Source organism: Chiroxiphia lanceolata, chromosome Z, assembly GCF_009829145.1.
Source record: "Chiroxiphia lanceolata isolate bChiLan1 chromosome Z, bChiLan1.pri, whole genome shotgun sequence".
NCBI lineage: Eukaryota > Metazoa > Chordata > Aves > Passeriformes > Pipridae > Chiroxiphia > Chiroxiphia lanceolata.
The window spans coordinates 37,702,614-37,717,600 of record NC_045671.1 but is presented as its reverse complement, the minus strand read 5'-3'; the positions used below and the strand labels follow the sequence as shown (position 1 = coordinate 37,717,600).

General features: G+C 39.6%; 1 protein-coding gene across 4 annotated transcripts in view; it reads left to right on the top strand.

Annotated features, from left to right (window-relative positions):
- The window catches only part of GOLM1 (golgi membrane protein 1), a 35,644-nt gene that overhangs the window by 4,519 nt on the left and 16,138 nt on the right, over positions 1-14,987 (top strand). For 2 of the 4 annotated variants that reach the window (XM_032676898.1, XM_032676899.1), the window contains 3 exons: positions 1,872-1,972; positions 2,821-3,000; positions 6,872-7,051. In XM_032676898.1, the coding sequence (XP_032532789.1) occupies positions 2,872-3,000; positions 6,872-7,051 (309 nt within the window). In that variant the 5' untranslated portion in view covers positions 1,872-1,972; positions 2,821-2,871. Of the gene's footprint in view, positions 1-689; positions 1,973-2,820; positions 3,001-6,871; positions 7,052-14,987 lie in introns of those variants that run through there. The other 2 variants (XM_032676901.1, XM_032676900.1) reach the window with 2 other exon arrangements.

Below are 14,987 nucleotides of genomic sequence, written 5' to 3'. Positions count from 1 at the left end.
TGTAAATGTACTTACTGAGCTGATTTGCTTATCTCTTCTCCAAAATACATGGGTGCAGGTATCCACGACAGAAAGTTAAACAGTTTTTATTTTAAGCTGATGATAGAAGGAATATCAGTATTGCAACTGAGGTAAAGTTTTGGGTCTGCTATTCAAATGGAAGATCCTTCTGTGTGTTTCATCTCTTTCCTCTTCCTTTTGCCTTTCCTTCTGTTCAGTATAAAAATGTATTCCTAATTAGCATAAATTATTTAAAGACAAACAACACTGGATTTTCTAGAAAGAGCAAAGTCAAAAATGCTTTAGTGAAATCAGCACTTTCTTGCCTGTTTGTTTTTAATAGCTGAAAACAGCAGAAAAGGTGCTGATGCTGCCAGAATTGTGTACTCTCTAGGTGTACTGACATTTCTTTAATGTAGTTTTGTGCCTGTGCCTTAAGCTGCATGGTGAACAAATTATTCTTCATTTGAACAGTATAGTTGCTTTACCTCTGAAATTTTTTAGGTAAACAACTAGTCCCATATATTTATCCAGTAGATAAATTCCAGTGCATGTTGTTACTGCTGATAATGTGGACTACTTTCTCTATTTCTGTCAGCAGTAAGGAATATTCCAATTATGTTATTCAAGGAATATTTGGAATGGTGCATTATATCTTGCAGTGCTGTGTTTAGTAATTTTTCTGTGTTCTCAAATATACCAACTAATACTCTTACAGCAAAGAACAGGATACAAATGATTTCATGACAGGTTCTGATACACCTTTTTTGAAATATAGTATTTTATTCTGGTTATGCAGAGGCAAATCAGTTCTCTTGTTCTTAGCTAATGTGATGGTGCTGATCATCCCCTTTGTCCACCTCTCCTTCTGCTCTGGAGATCTATGGTTCTTGGTTTTCAGAGATCCCGTGTAAGGCAAGATGGCTTTGTACTTCTCAGGCACTCATCTTAGGAAGGCACAGCAGGAGAATAGTCCATGCAAGATGTATGTGTTTCTGCAGTTCTTGACTTTCTGTTGAAAACTTGTGCATATCTCTGCGTGTTTGTTTTACTCTGCTGCATCTGTATTTTTTTCTTTACAAAAAAAACCCCACATGGTTCTTTCGCATGCCTTTGCTTTTTAGTGTTGACCTTACCTCATCTCTGTGTGGACCTGTGGGTGTTCACTGGAGCTGTGCTGCATGTGTCTGTTACCTCCTTGGCTGAGGTTTCCTTAGGCAAGAAACTCAAGTCTGGGGTGTCAGACCTTTGCAGCTATGCATACTTTTTTTTGATTGTTTTGTGGGGTGTTTGTGTGATTGCATGTGTGTATACAAAGACAACATTCTCAGGAAGCTGCATTTTACTCTTAGAACTCTCTGTATTCTTCATCCCCAAATACAAATTCACAGGCTTTTCAAATGAACACATAGATTTGAAACTCTTTTGAGTCTGGCAGTATTGTGCACTTTGTTCCGAGAAAAGAGGAGAAAATAGATTATATCTTGAATGCAAGAGGCAATTTTGCAGGGTATGCATGTGTGTGCTTAGGTATATGAGAGCTGTTGAAGGACTTAAATGCTGGAAATACAGTAAAATCAGCATTTCTGGTACCTGCTAACTGCTGGCATCACATTCTTCCCCTGTGTTTACAGTGCATGTCCACATGTAAATCCTTTGAGAGTTGCTACCATTTAATAACTTTTAACTGAAACCTGTGCATTGCATCTGTAGGGAAGAAGTTGGTTTGCTTAAGAGCATTGCCTTGAGAGACTGTACAATATGTTAGTAATAGATGTACCCATTTTATATTTAACTAGTGTCTTGTGATGCATCTGTATTTGCTGTCTGTCTGATCTTCTGTGCTCATTTTTGCTGGCTTTTGTCTGCAGGAATGCAGAAAGAAAAAAAGTTAATCTCAGTTTACAAGGGAGCAATCTAGTAGAAGCTGTGACTGAGTTTGCCGGTGGAGTTTTAGGATTCATTGATCTAGGTGCCATTATGCATATTAGGACCAGGTTTTACCACATAATAAAATGAGTATGGCCTATTAGAATATAGAGAGTTGCAACTGCCCTTTGCCCCTGCTTATCTTTTAAGATGTGCTGTTTCGTAGGAATAACATGTCTCAGTAGCAACCAGTAGTACCCCTGGTACTGCTCATTCATTAAAGCAGGTTATTTATTTTCAGAAAGGTTATTTATTTTCTGTTAGAAGCAAAGCAAGCAGCTGAGGATCAAAACAGAGAACACTTAATACAATTTAGCATTGAAATAAATGCTGTGTCTGCTAATATTTTTATTTATTTTTATTTTTAGATAATCCTTAAAATAATTTGGTTCAATCTGACTTATTTATTTACAAGCTTGGAGCAAAGAAGTTAAAATAGTGTTATCAGATGAAGTAGCTTGAAACTGCCTAATTCTAGGAAGCAAAGTGCAAATTACTTCTCAAACAGAAAAACTAAGTTGATTTTCTCTCTAAATTAGATAATGAGGAATCTGTCCTCTTTCTGTAGACCAGTGTTGTCTAATTAACTTTTTGGGTGGAATATATGATAAAAGAAAGGCTGTTTTGTTCTGTTTATTGCAGATTTTCATTATATTGTTAGGTGTATTCAACACATTCCCCTCAAGACCGTGTGAAGCTTTATGTACAAGCTAGTAGCGTGTGATGGCCTTTCTTTGTCTTTCAGATGGAAATACTTAGATAGTATGCCTTCCTTGCTGGGTGTATGCCCATCAGCTGAGAGCTATTGCATTATTGCTAAGAAAATTTTTTTGTGTATATAAAATGGCTGTAGTGGAGGATGTAATATAATGTGTCATTTTTAATTTGCAGGTTTCCACACTGTTGTGGTTCTTTGGATTTGTTTTTTTTTTTTTCTTGGAAATGGTAGGCCTAGGAAGCAGCTGCCGAGGGATGAAGTCTTCGCCGCTTCTCATGGCTGCGCTTGTGGCGTGCATCATTCTTTTGGGTTTCAATTACTGGATTGCAAGTTCTCGCAGCATGGATCTGCAGGTAATTTTCCTTTTGCTCTGCATGTTGTTTTGTACTTTCATGGTTAATGAACATAGTTCACAAGAAGAATGCTTCCCTTGCATATGGCAAGCCAGGAGCTTCAGGTTGTTCTAGGAACTTTCACAAATATTATATTTGTTGCTTATTAGTAATGGGAGATGGGTGTAATGGGATGAATGCCTATTTGTAGGTGAGAGGGACGCAGAACTTGAAGACCTGCGTGTATATTACTTCTGCTTACACAAAGCATTTGGCTATTTTATGCTTTTTCAGTTTAAAGATATGGCAAATGCCATCCTCTTTTTTTTTTTTTTCTTAACTGTACATTGAGACTGGCAGTCTGTTTTTAATGGGAATGGGTTTTTGCAATTTGCTCAGCTGTCCTGGTTTCACTGCAGTTGGTAATGAAGCCTCATGCAGCTCATCACTCCCCCAGCACCAGGATCAGGAGAATCAGAAGGGTATAAGCTGGAGAATTTGTGGCCTGAGATGAAGACAGTTTAATAGGGAAAGCAAAAGCCACACATGCAAGCAGACCAAAACAAAGAATTAATCCACTGCTTCCCCAAGTCAGGCAGGGTTTCAGCCATCTCCAGGAGAGCAGGGCCTCATCACGTGTAACAGTTACCTGGGAAGACAAATGCCATCACTCCAAATATTCCCCCCACCTTCCTTCTTCCCCACACTCTGCATACTGTGCATGATGTCAATGGTCTGGAATATCCCTTTGGTCAGTTTGGGTCACCTGTCCCAGCTGTATGTTCTCCCAGCCTCCCATGTACCCCCCAGGTTCCTCGCCAGTGAGGCAGTATGAAAAGCAGAAAAGGCCTTGGCTCTGTGTAAGGCCTGCTCAGCAATAACAGAAGCATCAACCCTGTGTTCAGCACAAATCCAAAACATAGCCCCTGTGAAGAAAGTTAACTCTATCCCAACCAAAACTAGCACACCTGTCTCCCTAGATTTGTTCTCTTACATGACCTATAAGATTGTATGTGTACTTTCCCATGAAATACAAGAAAATCTAGGTGGTTCAGTGTCTAAAAATCTGTATTTGTGTTTCTTAGTAGCCCTTCTAAAGGAGGACACAAAACTCACATGGAGTAATTACCTGCTACTTTTCTAATGGTAACTGTAGTTTTTGTGGCTGCTGAGCTTGTGTTTTAATCTTTTCTAGAGCATTTATTCTGAAGTAGGCTGTGTGAATCAAGTTTCTGCTTTGTGACAATTCGTGCAGGATGGATTTTTTTTTCCTTTGTTTTTAGCAATCAAACCTAAAAGGGAACAACCTGGTATCATAGGTTTACTTGTTCTAGAAAAACCAAGTGGAATTTTATTTTTTTTTTCCACTTCATCCTTATGAAGTGAGATGTTGAAGGAGGGAGAGGGAGGTTGGTTCTTTTGGATGGGGTGATTGACACACACAAAAGAACTAACTAGCAGGCCTGCATTCCAAGCTCATGGCCTTCCTAAGACTGTGGGGCAGGGTGATGAGTTTTTTTTTCTTCTGGGAAACCGGAGGCACTTCACTTTAACTCAGGCAAGGTGTGTGTTGGAGTGGTCCAAGGTTCGCTTTGTTTTTTGGCCTGGTCATCTGGCTGCTTTCTGGCCTCCGCTTGCCTCTGTTGCACCCTGTTCTGCCCCCAGCCCAGATCTGCTCGGATTTCACTGGAGAGGCTTGACCCATCTGCAGTGGAACTTTCTGGGGAGGAGGTTGCCTTTTCCTTCCTCTGGTCCCCTGTTTGGCAGCAGCTGGTGCCCACTGATGAAGGGCTGGAAATCCTGGCCACAGCCTGCGTGAGTTTTGTGGGAAGAACCCCCTTTTTCCCCTTTCCCCCTTCCCCTTCTCGGTGGGGGGGGGAGATCTCCATTTTCGGCTTCTCCCACACACCGGGGCCTCACACAGCGACCGCCAGAGCCCAGCAGCGCCCCCTGCCGACCAACACGGAGCACTGCAGGCTCTGCTCCTCCAGGGATCCCACAGCGCCCCCTGCCGATCGTGGTTAGAATTGCGCCAAAAGGCAGAAAGTACTGAACTGTTTCTGTTTTGAAGGGGGTTTTTGGGTACAGGGTTATTGTTTGGTTGTTTTTGTGTTCTTTTGTTGCTCTGCCAATACACATATATCCTTTAATAAAGGGCTTTTATTTTTCCTTTCTCCATACTTCCTCAATTGGAGCCTCTTAATTTTGAATTTACAATTGCTTAGAGGGAGGAGTTTGGTCTTCCTCATAATTCTTCCTCCTTAGCAAAACACTTCAGTCTCATTAAACTGAGATGCCACGTAATGACTGATGAGAGCTCCTCCCAGATTTTACCAGTGAATTTGTATCCTGTTTGTAACTGAGCTGAATTTTAGTACTGAGGTGACAACTGAAGGAGTTAAACTCTTGTTTCACCTCAGAGTGGGCACTGTTAAACTGCCAGTTGTCTCTGGCCATGCAGTTAAGGGTATGTCTTGGCTCTTCCTTGTTGTGACTTCTGAGACTCTGGTCATCCCTTGCTTTCCCTTTAGTCATTGGCCTCAGAATGGTGGCTACCAGCAGTTAGTGACTGTGTCAATACCACTGAAGCTTTGCTGCACAGCTGTGAGGCAGCTGAGACTGATAAAAATATACCACCATCCTTGTTTAATCTTGGTCTCAATAACCTAGAGACATAAGGTCCTTTTTGATGTTACTGATGTACTGTACTATCCTGTACATTTCTCCAAAGTTAACCTGAAAATCATTTTGGCGTGGTCACGCACTCCAAATGGAATAAAAGCATAGCTGAGGGCACAGATGGAGTTTCTAAAGCACTCTGTTGATCCATTTGCTTGTTGGCAAGACTTTGCAGCTATTATGACTGAAATAGAATAAGTGCTTTTCTTTGCTCTTCCAACTAAACTGCAAGTCTTTTTTCTTATTTTTTTTCTCTACCTCCTCTCCCTTCTCTTGCTTTCTGTGGCAGAGAAGCAGAGTAGGTGAGCCAGAATATGGAGCATTACTGTGGTGTAAGAAGATTTTTTTTAAGTCTTGGAACATGCACAGTTTCTGTACTGTCTAATTTTTAGTCCACCTGGAATCGTCAGGCCTTTTTGTCTGTGTAGATTCTGTTGATGTCCTCACCCTCCTGCACGTCTTTGTACTCCTCATTGTTGCAGAAAAACAATTTTAACCCAAAATGTTTAGAAACTGTCCTGCAAAACTAAATTGGTGCTTAAAAAAATAGAAGAGGAGGGCCTTGGCTTGATTCCTCATCTTATGTCTCTGTGTTCGTATGTGAACTGTGTTCATAGTGTTGAATTTTCTTCTGATTGTCTCTGTTCTTTGAGCAGTCATGAAGAATTGATGATTTTCTGTTTCTAAATTGAGTTTTTCTCATATGTGTATTTTGTGTAATAGCCATATGTCAGTTGTTCATGTGAAAATTGGGCACTGTTGTCATCTCTCTGCTCTTTCATAGGTCTTCCAGGAAAACAGATTGATTTGAGAGATGAGTTTTCACTCTGAGTTGGTTTAGTATCAACACTGGGAAGTGTAGAGATGTCAGAATTGTGTGGGTTTAATTAAAATAATTGTTTGGCCTTGTATATCAGAAGGATTGTGAACTGTAATCTTTTTTTTTTCTTAAGCTCAAGTACTGAGGCAGCTTTCCATTTTTATCTTTAACTGAAATTTTGACAGTCTCTACAAAATATGCTATACTGTTAATTTATGTGAAAATGGGGAGATGTGTGTCCGTGTGTATGGAAGGTATCCCTGGCTAACATAGTACTTCAATTACATAAATGTTGTTAGAGCTGTGAATTTTGCTATTCCTTGAATATATTGGAGGAGAATCTGGCAAGGGGGAAGCATTTCTGTTGGCTTTGGCTAATCTGCTTTTCCTCAGGGTCGAGTCATGGATCTGGAAGGCAAAGTCCGGAAGGCGGCAGCGGAGAGGGGTGCTGTGGAGCTCAAAAAGAATGAATTCCAAGGGGAGCTAGAGAAGCAGCGACAACAGATTTACAAAATCCAGTCCTTGCACAGCTTTCAGATGGAAAATGCCGACAGAGCACGTCAGGAAGAGAAGGTAGGGTTTCTTCTAGCCAGTTTTCTGTGAGACTGTGAATTACCAAGACAATCTCCGCAACAGAAAATGTTTCTCATGTTCATGGGCATACATGGGCATACAGTCAGTGTTGGTATGCCAAAACATTTATCTGTCATTTTATGATATTTAGAAAATGGACATTGAATGCATGTTGCAGCATTTGCTGTGTAATATATGAAATACTAGAAGCTACAAGTAATGGCACTTTGACTAAAACCCCTACCCCCTTTGTAAATCATGGTTACCAATCTTGGGTTGGCTTCTGGCTTTCTTTCCTGTGTACTAGTGTTGTAATAATTAAAGAAAAGAGGAAAATGCACCAAGATATATATTTGTATTCCTAAATATGTTTGTAAGCATAAATGGTTGACGTTCATTTCTAAATGCGTTACAAATTTTGTGGGACCTTGGCCTTTTGCCTCCAAAACTCAGTAGTGCTGGGAAGACATGAAAAGGTTAGACTTTCATGGCAGAGCTCCTGACTGTACAGTGTTGCCAGAGAGATGGAAGTCCTTTGTGAAGAACGCAAACTTAGCTAGCTAAATAGCAGTGTGTACAATTGCTGCTGTGTAGTATCTTGCAAACTGTTTTGTTGTATATTTTCCTCCTGTTGCTGATACCATTTTTAATGTGGTAATGTGGTTGTTAGTCATTGATATCACTTTTCTCCCCGTTAGTAGAAATATTTAGTTGAAAGTGTTCAGTTGCTTCTCCTGTAGAGTCTCTTGACTGAAGTTTATAGATCAGCTTTCCAGGACTATTACTTCCAGCAGGCTGAATAGACACAACACATGATAGTAGTAGGTGTTCTTCAGGTAGTGGGTTCACTATGAGGGGATGGTTTGCTGTTCAAAACTTGTGGTGACTGAGCAAAATATCACCAGAATAATCTTTGAAGTATTTAGAGGAACAGAAGTTGAGTAAAAATGGAAGGTGGAGTATGCACATCAGTGGTATATGTCTTTATTTTGAAATAATTTTTACCCAAAGTCTTAAAAGAAATACTAAACCAATTCTTTTTACTTCTTTTGAGACAAATATGTTTCTTTGATAATGTTTCTCTTCTCTTTGGGTTCAGTCTTTGCATATACTTAAAAAAAGATGAGGTATAGTTTGTCTGTTTATTTTTTAATGTATGTGTATATTAAAACAATATCCCAGGATAGTCAGACAGCATTTGAGTGCGTAATCAATCTTCTTGTCGCTTCTGCCTCCTAGTATTGGGTGTTGCTGCTGAGTGTTGTGCCGCTGTTTTGCGTTCTACTTTTGTCTTGCAAGGAGTGAAAACACATGCATGAGTGGGGAAAAAAACCCCAAAACCAAAAGATTCAAAGGTAAGAAAAGGGCAAATGTAAGAGAGTATTATGCTTCCTTTTCATAAACAGATATAGCCAAAGTTATTAAAAGGCACTGGAAGTGTAAGTGCTGGCCATGGAGTTTACAGCACAGACTAGCCAGATGGGTGGATGTTGAGAGATTGACAGGAGCTCATCTGGCATCTATGCCAGGAAGAGTGGTGAAAAGTATTTTACAAAACCAGAACCTGCTGTTGGATGTGGGGGAGAATGTGGTAGCCTGGGGAAGAGTCAAAGCAGCTTCTGGCAAAGAAAGTCTTTCTTCTGAAGTCTCTTGGAGTTTTTTCTGAGTGAATCAGTGACAAGGATGAGGGAGACAAATGAAAGCATTCACACCTGAAATTGCAAAAGTCAATATGTGCATAGTTTGTAGAGATACTAAGCAGCCATGCAGTAACACAGCACTATCTCAGGGGTGAATGATAAGGCAAAAGTTACAAAGCAGCTTAGAAATACACTGGGTTAGTTTTTGTACTGTGGGAAGGTTACCAGTGGAGTTTTGGAGTGCTGGGAAAGGCACACAGAGGAGAACAAGGAGGATAACCAAAGCTGTGCCGTAGTTTTTCTACAGGAGTCCACAGTGTAGGTTACAGGCTGGACAGGAATCAGTGGAGGAGTCGTCACAGTCATCTCCAGGATTCCAAATGGAGCAGAAAATGTTTGTGGCTAGGAGAGACATGTTCTCCATCCACTGATGGCCTTCAAAGGCCATCATCAAGTTGTAGTTCAGACTGGGCAGAAGGTAGTGCTCTTCATGCAGTAGATGTTGAAGCTGCAGTTGTGTGACATCCATAATATGCAGTTGCAGTGGGTCTGTGTAGGTTAAAAACCAACTGGATAACCTGGGACAAGCACCTGCCCCACCACCCAATACCAGGGTGTTTATTCTGTTTTGAAGCATTCCTCAGCTGCTGCTTGGAAAATACTGTGCTTTATGGCTGCCATGGAATTAATTTGGCATTCCAGTGTTTGAGATGGGATGCTGGGAAAGGTGGATTTTGGGGCCAATCTAGTAGCCCATCCTTCTTCAGTGCTTTTCCCTCCATCACTATAAAATACAGCTGTTCAGTAACAGAACAGTCTTTGAAGCTTTCTTTGAAACCCCAGGAGCTGATGCTTTAGGAAGCATAACATGAAAGTGGTGCATTGGACTAATTTCCTGTTTTTGTGTTTTGTGCCTGGAGAAGTGCGTGTCTGAGGAGCCTGAAGTGGTAGGACGAGTGTGTATGTGCCTGTGCACCATCGTGTCAAATTCAAAATTTGCTTTTGTTACAGCACATGAGCAAATATCCTGCACAGGTGCTGTTTGTTTTCCAACTCTTAATTTAACAGTAGAGAGGGTTGTGTTACTGGGAACCTGTGTACGTGTCAAAGTTGCCATCAGCCAAATTCTCATGGATTTATCCATTGTAATTTAGGAATTCCTCTGATATGGTGGCAGGGAAGAGAGGGAAAGTTTAGTTCTTCTCACTAATGGCCTTTATCTGAGGAAGCTGTCTAGGTTCAGAGGTTATTCCGCAGAGGCATGTGGAATATAAGGAAAGATGGTTTCTGAGTGCTTTTTTGTTTGTGCGTATCTGTATCTATGTATAAGTGTGTCTGAAATCTCTGGTTTCTGGCTCCATGGATTCCAGTGGAATCTGGGATTCCTGGGAGGCGAGTAATGAATTCAGTCTTTCTGGTTATGGGAAGCTTGCTCCTTGAACTGGGCTTTATTTACTCCGTAAAGATTAGCAGCAAGTATTTACCTATTCAGGAAGAATGAATGCAAATCCAAATCCTGAGTCTCTCAGCTTGTTTTACAAGTGATACAAACTGTATAACTAACTGGAGAGGTCTTTGACTCATAAATGAGATTTGCTTGGTTCTTGTTGTTATTCATAAAGAAAAATGAAAATGCTTTCAGCAGATGTGTAGGAATGAATGGTCTCTCTCAAACCCTCCAAGTTTTCAGGGAGAAATGGTGGTTTTTCTGGTTATAGAAGAAATTTGTATGCAAGGAGACCTTCACAATCTGGTCTTCTTAGCAAAAGCAACTTTAATGTAATATTTGAGACCCATCTTAATTGCAGTTCATCTCTGCTCACTGTGTCTTATTACTCTGCTGATAAAATACAGAATAATTATGCCACTAATTTAGTTTCATACCAAACTGATACACCAATAAGGTACTTGCCCTGTTAAAGTTATTGTTGGTGGCAGTGCAGTAATCACTTTGAGTTAAATCTGCCTTCTTTTGAAGTAGAACTGTCTCTGGCTACTTAAAGGATGAGGGCATAAAAAGTAGGAGGTAATCTGAGCTGGAAATACCCTGTGGGCTCACCTTTCACTGAAGCAATGTAATTCTGGAAAACTACGGTTGTAATTATTCTCTTAGGTCTGATATGTATAAAACACTACTGTCATCAGTTTGTTTTTAAAAAACCTGCTTGAAATTTTAAGGAATAGTGTAGATTTAGGAAAATGGCTTTTGGAAAGCTCTACAGAAATAGAATGAAGAGATCAAGAAATCTTACCTGAACACTTGATAACAACAGAGTGCAAAAGGGTTGTTTACAATCTGTAAGCAATTTTCTAAAGAAGAATATTCTCTGTGGTTGTTATTTGGGACTTGTAGCTATTGGGATGTACACAGCCACAGCTCTCTTTGAAGAGCGTATCAGGACAACAATGTATGTAGTATCTCTTACCTTTAACTGAAAGAACGTGCTTTTGCAGTTGATAAGTTTCTTTGAATTTACAAAATTCTTCCCCAGCCCATATCTTGTTTTACTGAGGAGAGGGACCAAGGTATGTATGTTCTCTGTAAAGCACGTCACTGTCTTGTTGCTCAGTGTTTTTTAACACAGGCCATAGCTTCTCTCTGGTCCCCTCCCTCTGGGAAAATTTCAATTCCCAGCACAGTCTTCTGAGACAAAATACCTATTGGTATGCAAGGAGTCAACTCCACTGAAAAGGAATTACAGTAAATCAGCAGGGAGTGAGAAGAAAGCCTTGTGTGAAAAGGAAAGTGCCTATGTGTATTTTGTTTTTTGTTGTTTGGGTTTTTTTTTCAAACCAAACAATCTTGCATATTCTAGTTTTGGAAAGTCTTTGAGGAACATTCCATACTTACCATAACATGATCTTACTAAATTAGCAAAAGAAATCAGTCTGATTACTCATAACTCTGTTCAAAATGTATCTTCCACATGGTGGGGAGAAACAAAAATCATCATCTGAGACTTGCTGCACTGTAGGCACCCTGAGAGTGGGAATTTAGAGTATGTGTAGTTTAAGAGTTAACTAGTGGAATGTTTCTACATCTTCATAGCAAAATGAATGGACAAAAAGAAACGCAGAAGGTACCTTAGATGTATCTGTACAAGTTTTATATTAAGATTCTCATATCATAGGTTTTCGTTTTTCTTACACTGCCTACTATTTGGGTTTTAGTTAAATATAACAGTATCTTGAAATTCCTGTAGCTCTACAGGGCTTATTTTCTCCAGTCCATTTGCTAGTGCACTGCACCTGTAAAAGTAATCTCTTTTTAATATATGTTAACTTCCCCTCTCTTCTGCTGAGAGTGTAAGAAATTATTAATCTTGTAATTTTGGTGGTTTCTGCAGTTTTGAAGGCTGAACTACACCGTGTCATGGTGCACATGTCTTTCATGACAAAAAAGGAGAGTCTAAATTGCCTGTAGCGTAGGATGTGAAACAAGTTTGAGTCTCTGACCTTTGCCATGATCACCCTTTAAGAACAGAGCTGGTTTTTTGGGTTTGGGTTTTGTTGGCTGGGTGGGTTGTTCGTTTGGTTGGTTGGTTGGTTTTTTTACTTGTTTGGAATTTTTTTTGTTGGTTTGGTGGGATTTTTTTATGTTTATTGAGGATGAGAAAAAGTCTGCAATTTTTGAATGGAATTCAGTTCAGTGAAATATAGATTTACATGAACAATGTCTCCTCCATTTTGGGCTTGAAATTTGTTTTAAGCCTTGCTTCAATTGATCTGCTTCTACTGAAGTATACATGAGTGTGCAGCACACAGACCAACCTAAAGGAGAAATATTTCTTAGGAATCTTATTTATGAACTTTTTTCCCCACATACTAATATGTAGCTAGCCATTAATATCGTGGCCTAGAATGAAAAAGCCTTGTTGTGGCTCGTTGTCATGGTTTAACCCCAGCTGGCAACTAAATACTGTGCAGTCACTTACTCAGTCCCCACACCTCTCCCTAGATTTTTTGAAGAAAACACATGACTTGAGATAAGAACAGTTTAGTAATTGAATCAAAATGAAATAATGATAGTAATGAAAAGGAGAGAGAGAGGAATAAAACCCAAGAGAAACAAGAAATGCACAATACAATTGCTCAGCACCAGCTGACAAATGCCCATCCCATCCCCCAACAGTGATCAGTGCCTCCCGACCAACCCCCTCAGTATATATACTGGATATGACATGCTATGGTGTGGAGTATCTCTTTGGCCAGCTGTCCTGGCTGTGCTCCCTCCTGGCTTCTTATGCACCTGCTCACTGGCAGAGCATGGGAAACTGGCAAGTTGTTGACTCAGGGTAAGCACTACTTGGCAACAACTAAAACATCGGTGTGTTACCAACATTATTTTCATGCTAATACCAGCATGGTGTTGGGGAGCAGTGGGAACATGCGAGATGGGTCTACTCTTTTTCTTTGCAGTAATGACTTAAATCACTTTGAGTTAATTATGCCCTGCTTCTCCCTGATTAATTATAGATGTCTGTTTCTGCATGTATAAGTCTTAGCCTCCCATCTTGCTTTATTCCCAGTTGGTTTCGTTCTTAGCAGGTGAGTTACTGATCCTGTGGCTCATCTTTGTCTCCTTTGTACTATATTTGTAAATTCAAAACCCTTTTTTTCTTAGGTGTTAGTTTTAAAATCAGTGTTTACACTCATCAGGTTCTTTGCTGTTTTAATTCTTTTTCCTATTGCAATATTTCATGCTTCTATATACAGCACCTGCAATCAGTGTTAGAAAGCACGTCAGTTCAGTGTACTTGGATTAGCTTGATTTATGATTGTAGCAAATGCTGAAGGAGTAATTGTAGTAATTCCTCCAAGGCATATATCTATGGAGAATACTGTGTAAGGTGTTAGTTGGATCAAATGCATGTACATAGTCCAGAGCATGTGCTCAAAACATAGGTTTTGAAATAATCTCCCTCACGAGTGTTTCTGCATTGTGTTTTTGGGTTTTTTTAAACAGTAACTTTATCTTTGTGTTTCTTAAGTGGAATGTGACTAGTGTAGACATGTTCTATGGTGAATAATAATGACAAAATCTCTTGTCAGTTGTCATTAAAAAATTTGCCATACAGCTGGAGCAAGATTTTTCCCTCACTGCTGATGGAAGTGTGACTTTTGATTTTTTGGTTTCTGAAGACTTGCTATCCACAACGTTGTGTTCAGTCAGGAGACTGATTTTTATCTCTGTGGTAGTCACAGGGACTTTTGTGCAAGACATATTTGCAAATATAAGAAGCTGGTTCTATGTTTCAGAGTCACTCTGTCACAGAACATGAGATTTTGATGTGGTGATACAGTTATTTTCCAAAAGCTGGATTTTCTGGGGATGATAGCTATTGTTTTGTGGGCTAAATGAAGTTTAAAATGTGAGTTGCTTTCAAGAACTGAGTATTGCCATATGTCTGGTCAGTGCTTGCCAGCAGTTTTCTTTCTTGACCTGCATAAAAACCCAAAAGAAAACAATGTTTGCTTAATTCACAGCCTTGATATGAAGATTACTTAACACTGGAGCGACAGTCAGATTGGAAGCTGGCAGTTGCAATATGGTCCTATAAATTATTAAACAGTATTTCCTGCTCAAGTTAAACAGCTAACCAGATTTTTATTACTTTTTTCTTGGACTCTTGCCCACACATTCAGGGAGATAGGTGTGGCATTGCCAAAAGAAAGTTTTATATGCAATCCAGAAAGACCAAGGCGCACTTTTTTCCCCTGTTGTGATTCAAAGAGCAAATACATGGCAAATAATTCTACTCACTTCAGCTAATCACAGTTATTATTGTCCAGATGTGCAAAATATTTGACACTTGTCTGTTTTGCTGTCACATAAGCGCTTCTGGTATTTGGGAGTTTCATTTTAAGAAAAAAACTCCACAACCAACAAAGCTCCACTCCAATAAAACCCCAACCAAAAAAAAACCCAAAAACCAACAAACCAAAAAAACCGAAGCACAACAAACTGTAGGAACGTAAAATTGCTACATCCTACTGATTTTTTTTTCTGGTCCGTTGACAGTTTCTAGTAATGGCCAATACTGTATACCCTGAAGATGATAATCGTGGAACAACCTGGCTACATGGTTCATGCATTAACAAAACTTGGAATTCCATTGAAATATTAGCTTCCTTTCTCCAATAAAGCATTGAAAGCAAATTCGTTTTTTGTTTACCTATAGGAAAGGAGAGGGAGATATATTAAACATGTATGCTGTTAATAGTGTTACTTGGTTTTCATTTTCCTTTTTAACAAATGAGCAAGACCTTTGCTCTTGAGTTTTCACAGTGATTTT